The sequence below is a fragment of the Corvus hawaiiensis genome, chromosome 4 (genome assembly GCF_020740725.1).
Source record: "Corvus hawaiiensis isolate bCorHaw1 chromosome 4, bCorHaw1.pri.cur, whole genome shotgun sequence".
Lineage (NCBI taxonomy): Eukaryota > Metazoa > Chordata > Aves > Passeriformes > Corvidae > Corvus > Corvus hawaiiensis.
The window spans coordinates 39,778,223-39,795,772 of NC_063216.1; the positions used below are offsets into that span (position 1 = coordinate 39,778,223).

The 17,550-nt window shown below is 37.4% G+C and overlaps 1 protein-coding gene across 14 annotated transcripts in view; it reads left to right on the forward strand.

Annotated features, from left to right (window-relative positions):
- Positions 1-14,594, forward strand: part of PPFIA2 (PTPRF interacting protein alpha 2) — a 294,096-nt gene extending 279,502 nt beyond the window's left edge. For 13 of the 14 annotated variants that reach the window (XM_048302565.1, XM_048302562.1, XM_048302563.1 and 10 more), the window contains 9 exons: positions 609-671; positions 2,054-2,083; positions 3,518-3,693; positions 4,533-4,630; positions 6,406-6,581; positions 6,676-6,744; positions 7,687-7,846; positions 9,382-9,474; positions 13,136-14,594. In XM_048302565.1, the coding sequence (XP_048158522.1) occupies positions 609-671; positions 2,054-2,083; positions 3,518-3,693; positions 4,533-4,630; positions 6,406-6,581; positions 6,676-6,744; positions 7,687-7,846; positions 9,382-9,440 (831 nt within the window). In that variant the 3' untranslated portion in view covers positions 9,441-9,474; positions 13,136-14,594. Of the gene's footprint in view, positions 1-366; positions 519-608; positions 672-2,053; positions 2,084-3,517; positions 3,694-4,532; positions 4,631-6,405; positions 6,582-6,675; positions 6,745-7,686; positions 7,847-9,381; positions 9,475-13,135 lie in introns of those variants that run through there. The other variant, XM_048302575.1, reaches the window with a different exon arrangement.
- The last annotated feature ends 2,956 nt before the right edge of the window (positions 14,595-17,550 follow it).

A 17,550-nucleotide genomic window follows, 5' to 3' on the forward strand; every position in this document is an offset into this window, starting at 1 on the left:
CAGTCTTTCTGCTTCTCCTCTTTCTCAGGAAAGGAGTTAATTTATCTCAGGTCTCCAGAAAACATAGCATACATCCAAGCCCCCTCCCTGACTCTCCTCATTGTGCTAGTAATAATTTGATGAAAAACAAAAGGATGAGGACAAAGTTTTACAAGGGAATTCTCTTGACATTTTTGATTTACAGAAACATGGTGCAAGTATTCATTATTTAGATTATAATATGAGCATGTGATTTGTGCAGAATATTTAGGCTGGAAAATCTTTGGGAGCTGAAGCTTACCTCTGCACAGAGCTGTGAGCTAAAGGTTGCATTTGCCAGTTGTTTATGAAATGCAGCTTTAATTATTATTCTTTCCTTTGTGGCAGTGCTCTGCCGGATTTCATCCATCAGTTCTAGTTGTAATACTCCATCACATCTGTTCAGAAGCCGCAAATGAAAGATACAAACCAAGTTGTCTAAAGTTGTCTCTAGCTGCAGCTCGGTAGAGGCAAGAACATGGTTGTGCTGATGGTGATGCGCTGTTAACTTACAGTGGTGCTGCCTTTCTTCTTTACCACTGCTTACCTAATGTGGACCCCACCTGCCTTCCTGCGGGCCTTGTCCATAGCCCTCAGGCAATGTTTGGGTGACTCATGAAGAAATGGAAAATCTTGCTGCTCCAGCTAAAACGGTTAGTCATTCCATTTCCACTTAAAATGGTTTCAGTGCTCAAAAGAGAATAGGCCTGTTCCTGCTTTAACACAGATGCCGTATCTTCTGTAGGATGCTTCCCAAAGCATGCAATTAGCAAGTTGCAGGGAGTAATGAAATTGAATTTAAAGAACAGTTACATTATCTTTCAGCAAAAGAATTTACAACCTGTATTGCCATCACAAAAACTGTGTGGCCCTAAAACCAGTATTGGACTTTCAGCATATGTAATAGTATCAGTGCCACTGTGAAACCTCATTTAATGAAATGAAATTGTCATGGTTACAGGTACAACATTTCTCCTGTAATCTACTCCGTCTTCTTCTAAACAGTGTTTTGTATCTGCTGATATAGAAAGAAATAAGAAAAGGCTTGAGAATGATGCATTCGACAACTTCATTATGCTGAGTCTTTCATGTCCATGCTTGGGTATTCATGATCTTTGATTTCAGGTGCATGGAGAGTGTCATTTATTTATTGATTTTTGTCAAACCTCTCCCTAAACACTAAAGTAAGCCTTTTTTTTTCAATATGCAACATATGTTACTTAGGTTTTGGTTTTTAACATTACATCATAACAACTCCATAAAGGTGCTTATAAAACATGATACATGTTCCAGTGAGATCTCTGAAAAAAATTATCTTCGGTTTGGCAAACGTTATAGTCAGCCCAATCCATAAATGGTGGGAGAGGTACTGGAGCTAAATTTTGATGCAATAAGGAGTTATTTCTTAGAAGTCTATGCTTGCTATAGCATTTGAAGTTTTCTCATCAGTAGTAAGGAAGCCAATTCTCATCAATATTTTTTTCTTTTTAAACTGAGCACATTTCCAGTTTTATTATTGTTGGTAAAGATAAATGCAAATATAACAGCACTGAACTGACCAGAAGTAGAGTTGATCTTATTTAACTGGCCAGCCAGAAAAATATAATTTTGCCATAAAAAATGTTATGTAAAAAGCTCCTTTACAATACATTCTTAAGAAGACAGCTTTTCATTGTGAATGTTTCAAAATCAAACTAGAAACAAAAAACCACATCAGTAATGCCCAAATTTTTACATAAATGTGTTTTAATTGTGAAACTGTGAAGAGTGTTTAAGTAATGCTGTAATGGTATAATTTCACCAAGATATAATGATTTTCTACCTTGAAAACTCAGCTACATTTTATAGATTTGGTCTTGTAATTTTTCAGGTAGTTTAGTCCAGGACATTGCCACTGGCCAGAGTTATTTTATTCGTGCACTTTATGTGTAGATTTTCATTTTCATGAATGTGCATATGAATATCACATACTTTTATAACTAATTTTTATTGTCTTTTTACCTGCTTTACTAATTGCTTCCTGATGATAATACAGAAAGAGTCTGAAGAAGGCAGCTGGGCTCAGGTATGATCTTTCACATGACTTTTTTAAACTGAAAGTTAACAATAACGTAATTGAGTGTGTCAATATGTGTAGTGGAATATAATATTCTGACAGTATCTCAATGATTGAATTATGATTTATGTAGAGTTTTTTTCAAAGAATATATTCTCTGGACAGTTGTTTTAGGTAAAGCAGAATGAGGTACATATGCTGGTGAATATTTTTCACAAAAGAAATTCCTACACTCCAGAGACATATTCTATTTCCCATCTAAAACTAGTAGAAGTATTTTCCTCATTTTTCAGAATAGGAAAATTAAATATGCCATGAATTTGAGAGCTAACTTTTCTACAATTATACTGAATGGTTTTTTTAGAACAATTGTATAAATCACACCCAAGTATCAGTCCACAAATAGTATTATATAATTTAGTTAGAACTTTCAATTAGCTACATTTTAAATTTTTTTTCTCTGTAATATATGCACACTCTCACATGATCTTGCAATCTTTACTGATGACATTCCTTTTCCTTTCAAAACCTCACAAGAATGAGACATAAGGAGAGTATATTTTCCCTCATAGATAATATATCCATCCAGTTTACACTGTGTTATTCATTTGTTTATAATGACATTAAAAACAAAAACAAAGAGATAGTTAGTCTTGAAAATGATCCTGAGCACGATCCTGTTTGGGAAGCATAAATCTTGCAACTTATCAGTTCTCTGTTCTGTTAAGTTTTGTAGTACAAAATAATTAACAACAATGAGATGTAAAAATCTATTTTGCATCTTAATAGGGCAACTCATATAAAAATAGCTCAATGTGCACACTTTTTTCTTATACTCCTTTCCTCAGCCTAGTGAAATTTTAGCTGAACAATGAAGCCTGAGTACTAGCTTCAATTAATTTCTTGAGCTCTACATATGCACTTAGGTTTAAGCTGTTCACAGCTGAAAATATCTCATTAAAATGTAAGCTTGAGTGCCAAACAACTGAAATTAACTTTTAGTCTCTGAAGGACTACAGGTGTGTAGCCACGAAGTGTCGTAGATCCTATTTAGGAAATTCTTCTCCCCACTAAACAGTAACATAAGCCTCAGTGGATTCCCTGGAGCCATGTTTGCATTACCAGTTCACAGTTCAGGATTTGCCTGGCATAAATATTCTAGAAGGTCAATTGAAAGCAAGTACTATTATGAAAGATACACATTTTGATTGTGTGACAAGTTTGCTTGCATTTAAAACTCAAAATTGAAAAACATTCCTTCAAACTTACATAAGAAAACAAGATACAACAGGAAAAACAAATATCTCACAGTGGCTCCCTCTTCCAACGTTAAAGCAAAACCAGAATTCTTTTTTTTTCAGACATATCTTGTTTTCAGTCTGTAGTGCAGTCTTGAACAAACTCAAGAATTTATTCCCCCTCTCCGTTTTCTTCTCTCTGTAGACCCTTGCTTATGGTGATATGAACCATGAATGGATAGGTAACGAATGGCTCCCCAGCCTGGGTTTACCTCAGTACCGAAGTTACTTTATGGAATGCCTGGTAGATGCGAGGATGTTAGACCACCTGACAAAGAAAGATCTGCGTGTGCACCTAAAAATGGTGGATAGTTTTCATCGGTATGTTGGCATAAAGACTACACCCATAAAAACGCTTATGTGTCTTGTCTAGTGCTCAGTGCTGCACAGAATAAAAACACTTGCTGTTGTTTTGGTGTGGAAAAACAGAGAAAAGCGAGGGCTGACTGTCAGAAATCTGAATAGAGAGATTCCTTTAGTAATAGCAACCACATTGCAATTACATCTCTCAAAACCAAGATACTGGTACAGATAAATTTCATAATGAGCAGGGAACCATTAAGATATCAATAGACTCTTGACAATACAGAAACAGTAATAATTTAAATGGTGTGAAGTATCAGAAAGTGTTAGACTAAGCTTTGAAGCCTTGAGATCTTATAATAATGAAAAGCTATTGTGTGTAGCACATAAAAGCTGTTAACAGTACAAGCAATTTGACAGTTGTTGGGTCACCTAGGGATATAGCTAGGAAGCTAAATTGAAAGTATGGAAATAAAGGCATTTAGACTTTAGGGAGAATGAGGTTTATGTGACAAGAAGTGGATTTCTTTTTAATATACTGTCTGATTTGTCACTTTTTTAAAGCCTGATTTGACAAAACGTTTCACGGCTCACAAGGGCTGACCTTTTCTGAATATTCTTTTAATGCTTTGGGTTTCTTATGTTAAAACAGTTATTCAAACATACTCATTTTGGTTTTTTCCATTTCATTCCTGAAGTCTGTGGAGTTTTTTTACTGTTTTTGCTCTCCCCTCTGTTCTCAAGCTTTCTTACATGGGCACCATGAAACACCTCATGCGAAGTGCAGGAAATACATCCTACATATGTTCCTATCTTCAAAATTATTAACTCTGTAAATGTTTCTCTTTAAATAACAGAACAAGCTTGCAATATGGAATCATGTGTTTAAAGAGGTTGAATTATGATAGAAAAGAACTGGAAAAGAGAAGAGAAATGAGTCAGCATGAAATAAAAGGTGATAGTTCCTGGGAATGAATACTGGGAATGTTTCTTCTTTTGAAGCTTGATGCTGTTAACCCATTGTCATGCCATTTTAGCAAAGCATTTAAGCACGTGCTTTAAGCAAAACTAATGTAAGTCCATCTTTCTTCAGAACACGTCCTATCTCCTTAAATTAGGCACAGTTAAGTACTTTGCTAAATTGGGGCTGCAATTCTGAGGTGGTTTGATACATACATTTTGCTAAATCAGATTTTGGGTATGGATCTTATCTGACCCTCTTTCAGGCTCAGAAGCAGAAGGCCAAACAGTCTGCAGCTCAGTGATATGTGCTGGGGGCAACACTAAAACATGGGACCACTCAGGACTTTAACACTATGCTCCAGCTTGTGAAAACCTTCGCCTTTGGTTTCTTACATCAGAATGTATCATAGAAAATGCTGCTTGGAGGGGTGACCACTGAGGCAGTTGATTGGTACATAAGAATAGCTCCTGACGAAACTGGCCTTATTAGAAGATTTCACAGCTGATTATAAAGATTTTTTCTGTGTAGACCTCTCTAGAGCGGTTGCATGCTTACTACATGGTTCTTTTTATATATAACGATTAGGGTGGCTGGGTTTTTTCAACTATCAGAAATGAATCCTTTGATTCCTTTGAGCTTTTCCAGCTCTAGTGACTACAGCAGTTAGCACTTCTCAAGCACAATGCTGATTAGGAGAGCTAAAAAAAAAAAGATGAAGGGCTACAGTGACAGTGTGCATTTGCTCAAGGCATGCACTAATGCAAAGACTTTGCCTTGGATGTGCAGGCATCAGTGCCAGTCAGCCCAAGTGGGTCTAGCTGGAGACTGACATATGGGAAATGGGTATTGGTCTCAAATTCTGGTGTGGCTTTAGCGCTGGTTCCTGCTAGGACAAGGGTAATAATCCATAGCCTCCTTCACCTTGTCATGCATTGGTCATTTATTCATGGTCCCAGGTAGGATTTGGTCTCTGCCTGCCACTGTGTTTCAGCTGATCCTGACCCCAAAGAGTGGGATGCCTTCAGCCAGGCGATGGAGAAATTCTGCTCCCAGAACAGCCACACTAGCTGGACTTGTAAGGGTTCAGGAAAAAGCCTCATCACTTAGAAAACTCAGTACTCTCCCACTCACAACGAAAAAGATCAGCATAAGTTTGGTTTTGTTTTTTTTTAATCTTACAGGCAGGGCAGGATACCTTCGTACAATAGTGAAATCTTCAAAAATGGTTTACTAGCTCATTTTGTTGCCTCAGCTTTGTAATTGTTATGGACCTTAACAACTCTACCAGCTGTCTGCACTAAAAATAGTTTGTCTCTAAAATTGTGAACTAATCCTTTACTTTATGGCATGTTAGAAAATGATAGGTGCTGATGCAGCTCTCAAGACATTTAATACAAAACTCCCAAGTGAAGCCTTGGGGAATGGATATTTTTCCTGTGGCATTGCCCTGTAACATCTTGCCTACAAACTGAAAAGGGTATATATAGGATGTGGGAGGAATTGCATTGTGGAGATCCCCTCTGCAAGCACTTTTCTCCTTTGGAAACATTATTTGGAATAAACATTTTACTTGAAGATAGTTAAAACCACATAAGAGTTTTGGAATAGGAGGTACTAAAGCTATATGAATAGTTTGCTGGCATTCCTCATGTAAGAAATCAAGCAGTAAGACATCCACAGTTCATGCACAGCTCTACACACATGCACCTGTACAATTTGGAAGTTGACAGGTATCAGGAGACTGACCTGGTGTTATGTCCTTATAGATGTGCTGGTATGGAGCAACGATCGAGTCATACGCTGGATACAAGCCATTGGCCTCCGAGAATATGCAAATAATATTCTAGAAAGTGGTGTACATGGTTCACTTATAGCACTGGATGAAAACTTTGACTACAGCAGTTTAGCTTTATTATTACAGATTCCAACACAAAACACACAGGCAAGTTTGCTTATACTACTTCTGGTTAATCTATACCCATTATTACCTTTTATTCATCTTCAACAATTTTAATTGTTTACTTTGGTATCTTTAGGCACGGCAGATCCTTGAGAGAGAATACAACAACCTTTTAGCACTAGGAACTGAAAGACGACTTGAGGAAGTAATTAATTTTATTTTCAGTATTTATAAAATATCACAATAAAACACTAAAATTAAATCAAATGCATGAAGACATGTTAATTTTCACAATGTTAAAAACAGGCAGTTACAGCTTTAAAAAAATGTAGTAATGCCCATCAAGGTTTTTAAAGTAACCTCAGTTTGGCTACATATTTGGTCATCTTGGATGCTAAATTTGACACTGCACTCTTACCTTAAGATGAACATTTTCCAGAGGGGAAACATGAAGAATGGAGTGGAAGTTTTGCTGGCCAGAGCAGGTGGTAGGGGATGTGTGTGGGTGGGATGCCTGTGCAGTCTAGGACACTTACACCTTTTTTAAAAATAACAAAGTAGATTTTTGGTTTGATCTTTATTGCTTTTTTTTCTTCAAATTTCTTCAAAGTTAATCAATATTAATAGAGTGTGATTTGGAGTAGTTATCTGGGAAGAGGAATCTCAAATTCAACTATGGAAATTATTTATCTTAACGTAAGAGTCCAGTGCAAAAGTGTTCAAGTCTTGGACTTCTGCACAGGAGGAGAATAAAACTTTTAAGGACGTGATGAAAATATCAGATGCCTATGAATTCTGTGCATGCACATGAGTGTTTAATCCTTTTTTAATACTTTATGTAAGCCTCCTAATGCAGCAACAAACCACTTTCTGTCACTGTATAAGAAAGTTCTACTTTAGCTGATACTAAACCCCTTGACTATATCGAGCTAAAGATTTAAGAGGAGTTTTGGACCCCAGCATTTAATATTTCTAAAGCTTTTACTTTCACAAGCATGTCTCAAACACATTACAGTGACTGGATGCAGTGCAACAGAGCAGGGTAGTTGTTGTGGAATACATTTGGCAGTGGTAGAGGGAGCACACAGCAGGATAATTAATCAAAATGTTTCATTTTGCTTTATCAAATACAACTCTGTGTCGACAGAGCGATGACAAGAACTTTAGGCGCGGCCCCTCCTGGCGCCGGCAGTTCCCCCCACGCGAGGTTCATGGGATCAGCATGATGCCGGGCGCATCGGAAACGCTGCCGGCCGGCTTCCGGCTCACCACCACTTCAGGGCAGTCGCGGAAGATGGCGAGCGACGGTATGCACTCATTTCTGCACTTCCTCTTGGAAAGCACCAGGCTCGTCCCAGCATGCCAGATTGACTCAGTGCATGTCAGCCTCACACCACAACAACTGTGTTCATTTAACTAGGATGAACGGAGTCTGGGAGAGTTGAATTAGGGAATGGAAAAGCACTGACTTGGCATATTATTGTTTTTTCAGGTTTGCTTCAGACTGACTGTGTTTAAAATACAAAAAAAGGGCCATCTCACTATCCTACATCTGTAAAGGAAACATTCGGAAAGACAGGAATTAATTTATTAACTTTCAACTATGTAATACCTAAGCAAATTTTCATCCTATCAGGCTCTCTAGCAGGTGGAGTGTGTTTTAGAGAAGGAAATTAGAAAGGGCTATCACCTTTATTTTCCTACCTAACTTTTAATCTAAACAGCTTAGCCTTGACTGTCAAATAATTGAAGTTGCTAAGAGTTACCACCAGATGGGTAGTTAGCAAATACTGAAATTCAGGCACTAATTGAATTACTATATATCAGTCTTAATTTTCTCTGGAAATCTTTTGCTTTCCAAAAGATGCGCTAACTCAGAAACGAGTGGAAAACTAACAAGCAGATCATAATTAAAAAGTAAGTAAAATTTTAAAATTATTGTAAGAGAGCAGGCAGAGGAGACAAATCCCATCACAGCTATTCCTTCAGGTATATGGAAGATAAAGCCAAGTATACCTGCCTGAAGTTCTGAGAAGTATTAGCACACAGATTGCCCCATTTAAAATACAGCCATTTATTTCATCATTACAGGATTTAGGTTCATGAATAGACTTATCTCAAAGTAATTTAATACACTGCTTGTAAAGATTACATCCTGTAACTTGATAATGAATTTGGTATGACAGTATTGCCACCTAAATTCCATTAAAGTTTCTCACCTTTAAAAACAACACTTTATAGTTGCAGTTACAGATGGAATACTTTACTGATTGCATCACTGAATTCCATTGACTCCTAGCTCCCATGGCATTTCCATAGCCCACGTTACTGTAGTATATAAGAACCTTATAAACATTCATGTATTTCATCTTCCATTCATGGTATGATGAAGAAAATGATATTCCCATTTTACAGATGTGGAACTAAGGCACAAGGGAGATTTAGTGATTTACTTGAGGTCTTTTAGATAATTCTTGAGTTGAGTATACTGAACTCAGTAGACTTAAAGGGAAGCAATTTTGAAGACCTGTATCTTCATCCAGGATTTGACTTCCTATCTGCAGTAAGAACGCAATAGTATTTGGTAAGAGCATTAGGACTTACAACAAAATAAAGACAAAATTGAGTTTTAAACTGTATTTCCTTTAGACAGATTCCAACAGTACATCAGATGTGAAGAAATGCTGAATTTTGAACTAGACCATGCCCACATTATGTCAGAGAAAGCCACAGAGCAATTTATCAGCCACCCTTCCAGCAGTAAACAGACTGATACATTTTATTGATGATTCTAAAGAGGTTCTGGTTTGTTTCCTTTTTTTTCTCCCTTCCCAATTTGCAGTTGCTTCATCACGACTGCAGAGGTTAGACAGCTCAACAGTTCGCACATACTCATGCTGACAAGGCCTAGCAAAGAAGCCAGCACTGAATTGTTGTGAGTATTCTGTAGGGGCCATCATGAAAGCTCTTTGTAACTGTACACTACCCCCCACATTATCCAAGCAAAAACCAGCATGGAGCAGAGAACAGAATTAAAGATTCACTAGGGTGGTCATTTGGTCAAGACAACAGTCTTAAGCTCAGTCCAGAGGATGCTACCAACAATAATATTTTGGGGAAATGGCAGAAGGCACAGGGAATGAACTTACTTTATGAGAACTTGAAAGAGTTCTACTAGGAGCTGGAGTGGGGGGCAATGCTAGTAAAGCAGAAGAGATTTACTTCTATTTACTTCTATAATACTTCTAATTAAAGCTATGACTCAATTTAGAACATCAGGTACCTGCATAAAGTTAGAACAAGACTTACACCTACAGAAAATCTTGAAAAATTTATCTATTACAGAGATTCCTGCACTTCTCAAATAATTCAGAATTGACAAAGAAAGGATAATCTGAGCCAGATGCAACTTGGGATCAAATTTAGTATTGGAATTCATGTTAAATTTTTCACCATATATCTTCTGAGTGTGGCTATGAATATCACAGTCACTGTTCCAGAGCTCTGTGGAAATACAGTTTTCTATTTTATCCCAACTTTTGCAAAAAATATGCACATGATGGTACTTACATCAATATGGCACCATTTTATGCTAGTATTTTCTCAGTAAAAGTTTCCATTTAGTTACTTGGGGAATTGTAAGGCAGCTAAAAAAAATACTTGAATATCACCAAAACCTCACCAGGCATCAACCATGCTTCGATAGCTTTTACATATGGTAGGCAAGACATGCAAGGATCTGCAAGAAAGTTTGGGGTTTTTTTGGGTTTTTTTTTTTGATTCCCAAGACTGGGACAGACTTGGGGCCATCAAGGCTTTACTAACTCTGTGTAGGTTCAAAACGTGCTTAGGAATGCAAATGTTAACGGTGGGAAAAGTAGACTGCTCAATATCCTACCGATGACATGAGCCTCACTTCACAGATCTTCAAAAGACTGCAAAAGTATAAAATCTTAATCTTAGTAAAAAAGGGAACTTTTTGTGCCACCCCTGAAAAAATAAGCTCAGGGGGGTGTGGTTATTTGTTAATTTTGGTTTGGTTTGGTTTTTCTGAAAAAGCAAAGTTTAGCAGCTGGTTCGACAAAGATGATCATGAAGCACATGAACTACAGAAATCTTTTTATGTGTATGCATGTATAGATTCAAGCATGGTGTTGTATCAGTAAAGTCAATGACAGGACTCTCACAGGGTTCAGTGGTGACAGAAACTGAAGGCAGAGATGTGAACCTTTTCTCCTATGTGCTTCAGAATTGCAATGTTGGAAGCAATAAAGCATGACCAAGAAGTTCAAACACCAATCTGTCTCTTAGGCAAACAGTAATGGGCCAGGTGAGGCTTGAAGAGTGCAACAAAGGCAGAAATGGAAAACTGATAAGCTAACAAAAATTAATTTAAGATGATCCAAGCTGTTTATTCCCACTATATTAAAAATTATTTAAAAAGTCACAAAGCACAAATAAAAATAAAGCAGCAGACTTTTCTGGCACTATGTCTGTATGGGAGCTGTGTGTTTTGAGCAAAAAGATGTGTATATCTATACAAGTTAACTTCAATTACTATTGGAGTATTAGTAGTGTTTCAAGTATCAGTGATATGTATCACATCAGTACTTGCTGCTTGTCCACTATTCTGCCAATTACATCCTAATCTTAAATGCTTGAGAGGTCTACAAGACTATCAAATCTGCATCTACATTGTAAAAGCTAATATATGAGGTTAACTGCCATTAATATACTACTATTTCTCTTTCCACTTACCATATACTCCTTTTAGAGGAGGAACAAGATGGTGTGAACTGGAACTTTAGTATATGCACTTTCTGTAAGGGTGATTTCAAAATGCCATGCAGGTTAGAAACCAAAAAGCAAGTTAAAATAATTTTGGATTCCAGTACATTACATCAAAAATCAAAACAACACCCCACCCCTCCCCCCCCCCAAAAAAAAAACATGCAGGGAAAATATTTCCTTCACTGTTACATCACACTTGAAAATTTAAACAAATTTCCTGCAACTCAAGAAAGAATGCATAAACAGAAACTGCTCATAGAGGGAGATATCAGATTTAAGGGCAACAGAGGAGTTTTCAGAATTTTGTCATCACAGTTCCTGAGTAACAGGAACTCCTTCTTCATGGAAGGAGCTGATTAATACTTGGACAAAAGGGAAGATTATTCATTACAACATGCCTCCTGAAATTTTCCAGATCCAGCTTAGACGGAGATCCAGGCTTTTGTAGCACCTTGCCAAGACTACATCAGCAGCTGTGTTACTCTGGTGAAGTATCTGTATGCACAGAACCAGGAACTAAGCAGCAGAGGGGAGGGATAGCTGGACAAGCTACCACACAATGCGAGATAAGAGAGTTTTTAATACAGTAAAAGTGAACATGTCTACAAAAAGCAGGCCAAAAAGAAAGCTGGAAATGGATTCCATGTGCAGATGGTATGTGATCACAGCAGGCTGCAGATTCTTGCATTCTCCTGCTCTTATAGAGACATTCTCTTACAGAGATTGTCAAAGTCTTGTATTTCAAAATAGTTTGTGCCAACAACATGTTTGGTACAACCTTCCAATGTCTTTATAGTGTTTCTTCACAGCAGCTGTGAAGCAGCTTTCAAATTGCATTTCAGGTGATTTTTTTAACATTTGTTGAGACCACAATGAGCTGCCAGAAACCATGAGCAGACATTCTCAGAACAGTTATATGAGCATACTCTGCACAGCCCTGTTTTAGTGCACTCGGTATCAGAAGCTTAAGAATAGTTAAGGCTGCTGGTGCTGGCCATTTAATGTTGCAAAGAAATTTACTATAGAGCACACAGGACCCATCAAACTTTCTGCTGTGGTGGCTACATGTGGTGGCCCAGCTGAGCAGCTGCAATGCCCTTACACAGCCAGTGGATTGGGGACTCACGCTATCCAAGCTTTCCCAACACTTTTAACTTCTAAAACATTTGTCATTGCCAAGTCAGAACGGTCAGTCAGGACAGATTTCTTGCCACAAGCTGGAGCAATAGAACACATTAACATTTATTCTAATGAAATACTAAAGGAGATTTGGCAAAATCAATTGTGTATGGTTCCAAAGAGGATTTGTAAAGACAAATGGACAAGCAGCGTTCCAAAAAGATGTGAATGATAATCTGGAAGCAGCTGGTCCATAGCAAAGAAAGCATCAGGGTGAAAAAGGTAAATGCTGTCAAGCTGCAGTGAATTAGGAAGAACCACCACGAAGTACATCAGCAAGGTCTGTGCACTGAAAATGTGCGTTTATCCTTGTGCTAAACAGGCAAAGGGCTCCAGATTCAGGAAACTAACCCCAGTGCTGAACCAAAACAGCAGAAAAACAACTGTAAAATGAACACAAGCAGCAGTCTGTTTTGACTGAGGACAACTAGTAAAAGATTAAAATGCATTATTAGTAAGTTTATGTTGCAGATTTAAAATTAAAGAAATGCACGCCTCCCTCGGATACCCAAACCCCATGTTTTAGTTACTAAACTACTTAGTGCTATATTTTCTATTGTCATTGCACTTTAGACTGAATTAGAATCCTATAATCTTGCTGATTAATGTTTATTCTTTTCTCTTAGATGTCATCTCTTTCTTCTACTTGACCTGAAGTGCACTACCACTACTTAGGAAAAGAGCATTAAAACTCCCTGCAAGAACAGGGTAATAGGGAAGAGAACACGTAAGGTTTATCATACAAACAGATATGATGTTCCTTTCATGTACCAGTTAGTTTAAAACAAGAATTAAAAAAACCTAAATTACTAAAAAAAAATATGAAGAAGAAAAACAAAACAATGTCCCCCTTTTCTCTCAGCATCTCTGTCATCAAAAATTTGACAGTAGTGCACATCCAAAGCTTTTATCAAATGAAGCCACTCATCTTTACATTGTTACATCTGTTTTATTGTAAAATACTAGACATTTATGTATTTACTGTGTATGTATTTCTTTTCAAATGTGTAAGTCTTATGTAAATGGATATAAATATGATTTTTTAAAAATAAAATCTATGGTACATGGGGTCTCAGTGCAAACATTTGACAATACAGTGTCAATAATACTGTTTGTATCTTTCCATTCCACCATTTTTATCGTTTTTGGATTGTAACAGTCAAATGAATATGTTTAGCAGAGTTAGAAGCTTCAACATGTTCCTACTGAGAAAAATCTGTCAATATTTAAAGCTGAACACCTGCCTCTGATGATGTATAATAGAATGACATAACCTGGAACTGAAGCCAAAACAGACCTCTAAGGACAAAATGGAAATGTCACATACCTACAGAGAAGCACCACTATGGCTCATCTCTTAAACAAATAAACCCAGAAGAACTGTTTATTAAAAAAAAAAAAAAAAAAAAGGCAATTTAATAAAACATGATTTATACAAAAAAGCCAAAAACTCTCTTCTATGTTACCTGCGGACCAAGAAGAATCTTGCTTTACCAAGAGCCACCTTTTCGTTCCAGGATCTTCAAACACCAGCCAGCATTGGAAAAGTAAATCTAAGATTTGCATAGAATCAGATTCTTGTTTCCAGATGTATTCAGAAAAGAAAAAGAAAGAAAAGAGAAGCCAACCCCCACCATTTCTTCATTCTAACAGGGCATTAGGCAGGCTCCTGTCTAACGTTATGCTTTTAGCCAAGATGGCCTTGCTGAGACTTCACAGAAGTCAGTTTTATCAGAGGAAATAACTGAAAGACAGAGTGGTTAATATATAGTGTATAAAAGTTTAGAAGAGCAACTATTACCTGCTGTGGCTTTATTTGGTGGTGTTATTGTTGTTTATTCTTTGTTTAAATGGGAAGTTTCAAAGTAAGACCTACTTAATAGTCATTTACCTATTTGCTATTTTTCTGCTGCTTTATCTTAGCTCAAGACCTGTCTTTTAGTTATTTCTTTTAGCAGTTTGATCTGCAATGTTTGCACGTACATAAACATTTGTTTTGTCTATTTTTATTTGGCAAAGTTTGGTCAATCAGATGGTGAAAGATTTTTCTCCCCCGATGTCAATAAAAAAAAGAATTCAGTGCTATTTGCGTTCATAAGTCTATTAAGTTTGGTAGATAGTAGCATTAAGTTTGGAAACCAGATGCTTCTCATAGCTAAGCATAAGCACATTTTGGCACTAACAGGGACGAGTTACAATGGAGTTACTGGTGAGAATCTGCCACGAGAGGGAGCACAGATCTTGCTGATGGGTGCAAAGTTGCTGGCAGGGTTGTAGCGCACAACTGTAGAAAGTCAGGGCTCTTGTATGCAAAGTTCCTCAGACTTGACCAACATTCTTCTCCTCCCTCAGCCTCCTTTTGGATTATTTTAGTGCAGAATGTCACAAAATAAAGCAATGCAAACACCACTGTCAGTGGCTGCAGTATCCTGTGAATACACGTTCCCTCATAAACACCAGCTCTTGTTTTGAAGAATTCCTTTTGAAGCCCACACTAAAACTTAGGGGGCAAAGGGAAATAAAGTGTGTTGGGGAAAAGAATGAGCCTGATATTATGACCAATCGAAGTTATCCTGCCCCAGGAATACAGGACCCCCAAATTATATATTTCACAGTGGAAGAAAACATACCAGAAGAATTTAAAATAGTATTACTGTGACTTCAGTTTTGATTTAAGGATAACATATCAGGTCTCCTAATTCATCCCTCATACAAGCTGAAGCTCTATCTTCTACAGCTAGAAACTCTGGTTATGCTAAATGTTGCCTACTTGGCTCCCCTTTCAGTACACTGACAGTAACTACTACATCTGCCTCTTCCAGCCAAGATTCAATAACTCACTGACCATTCCAATCTACCCACTTGCTGCTTCTCTCTAAAAACAAAATTAAGAAAATTACTGCTGTCCTACCACTTGTTAAATGGGCTTGTTCTTCTCAATGGTATACCCAGGTTGCTGGGCAGCACAAGAGCTATGTACAAGGGTAACTACTTCTCCCTTTCTTGAGCTCAGCTCAAAGCTAAAGACAAAGCATTCTGCAACTGCAGTTCCTCAGCAAAAGGCTCCTCTGGAAAACAGAAGTAATGGCCATGAAACAATAATTTACCCACACTGTATTGCTGCAATAAGGTGCCTTTCTTTGTCTGGGTTTTCTTAATGTTGATGCATGAGACATTTGGCATTTCTAGAATCCTCCACATTACTAGCATGGTAGTATAGTGAGCACACCTGAACACTCTGTCCTTCTCTTTTAAAATACAAGTCTTGATCTAAAATGACTCCTACCAAAATAGAAAGAAAAAAAAAAAAACCACAAGATTTTTTGTTAAAAAGAGAACATTTAAAAAAAACAGCTCAGGCTTCCTCAAAAAACAGAAGTTATTACAAATATATTTTTGTTGCGGAGACACCTTAAAAATGTTACCTATTGAAGCTCTTCATAAACAGTTCAGAGGAAAGATAATTGTTTCTTGCTAATATAAATGTAAGCACATAGCCCTCCAGAAAGGTAAGTGCATGCCTAAATATCTATCACGAATGCTGTTGGGGGTTTTGTGGGGTTTTTTTCACCTCCTTAAAAGAAGTGACCCAAACTAGAAAGCAGTTTACTTTTCCTTACAAATGAAGAAACAGGTGTAGGAGCATGAGCTATCATTGGGAAAATTATGCAAATCTAGGAAACTAATTCTCTTCACCTAGATCTATTGCAGGATCCTTACTAGAGAGTTTTTGCTCTCACTAATTAGTTCCCCTCCCCTACTTTTGCAATTACATGATGGCTGCAGACAACGTAACGATAGCAAACATACAGAACAATGTCTCACCTTTAATTGTTATAGTAATGGCCACACACCTTGTGAATGTGCCAGTTTCTCTGTGGTAAGGCCCTTGCAGTGTCTCACTGATTTAAAAAAAAAACCATACCACTGACAACTCCCAAGAATTCCCTCCTGCTCTGTAACTGTTCAGCACAGGTTGCTACGTTGTAGCATTGTGAAATGGAAAAAGTCTCTTCAAGCCAGTCCATTATTCTGCATGGGCCTCCTGTTAAAGCCTTTGTACTTGAACAATCCATCCAGAAGAAAATAGTACCTTACACTAACTGCCATGTCTATAAGAAGTACTTCAAGAAAGTAATAAGGACATCTCTGAAGAGTAAAATTATTCTCACTTTTAAATCACCAACCTATATACTTAGCATATCTACCATAAAGCATCATTAGCCTTTACTCAGTCTTTGCATGTTTTATTCCCTGTTCAGATTGTGATTTTCGACTAAAGCGAATAGCTGAGAGGGAGGGGGGTAACTTACATAATGATTTGGCAAGAAACAGGCACAGCACAGGCTCAAACTGGGCTGTTTTAGCACAACTGTATGACCTGGTTCAACGTGACTGGCCCAGCTGTCTGCAGTCCCTAGTGAAAAACACACAGACATTTGATTTAGTTCTTATGTAACTGGCAGAGCTCACCAACACCACATAAGCATGACAGGCACAAGGCACCACGAGGGTATGGCTCATATTAAGTGGTACCTATCACCTTTTAGCTCCTACATCAATCTGTTGGTTTATTTCATCACTTTACAGGGATATCATCCTTACCTCTACACCCCACACAGTATTTCTGGACTCTTTTGAGGACCTCTCTTATGCAACGCCATCATCTGATTTGTCTGTTACTTACTCTTTCTTCCCCTGGTAAGCACTGCTGAGTTTGGGTAACTTCTCTACTTTTAAACTTTACTGGGAGCATTTATTTTTAAAAGGACTTTTACATATATTGTTCAATTAAATACCTGAAGTTTGAGAAGTAGTGTTATGTAGAAAGTGTATCCTCCATCCCCTGGCTTGTTGGGAACTCTGTAACAAGTCTGAAATGGCCTACAAAGTCCAGAATAGGCTGCTTAGTATCCATATTTGCTAAATTTCTTGGTTATATGTATCTCAGCCTAAAATGTTTAATTATGGCAGCAAAAGCACATTCCAGTTGTCCTTATCATAAGGGATACAAACCACAAAAAAAAAAATTACCAGGAAA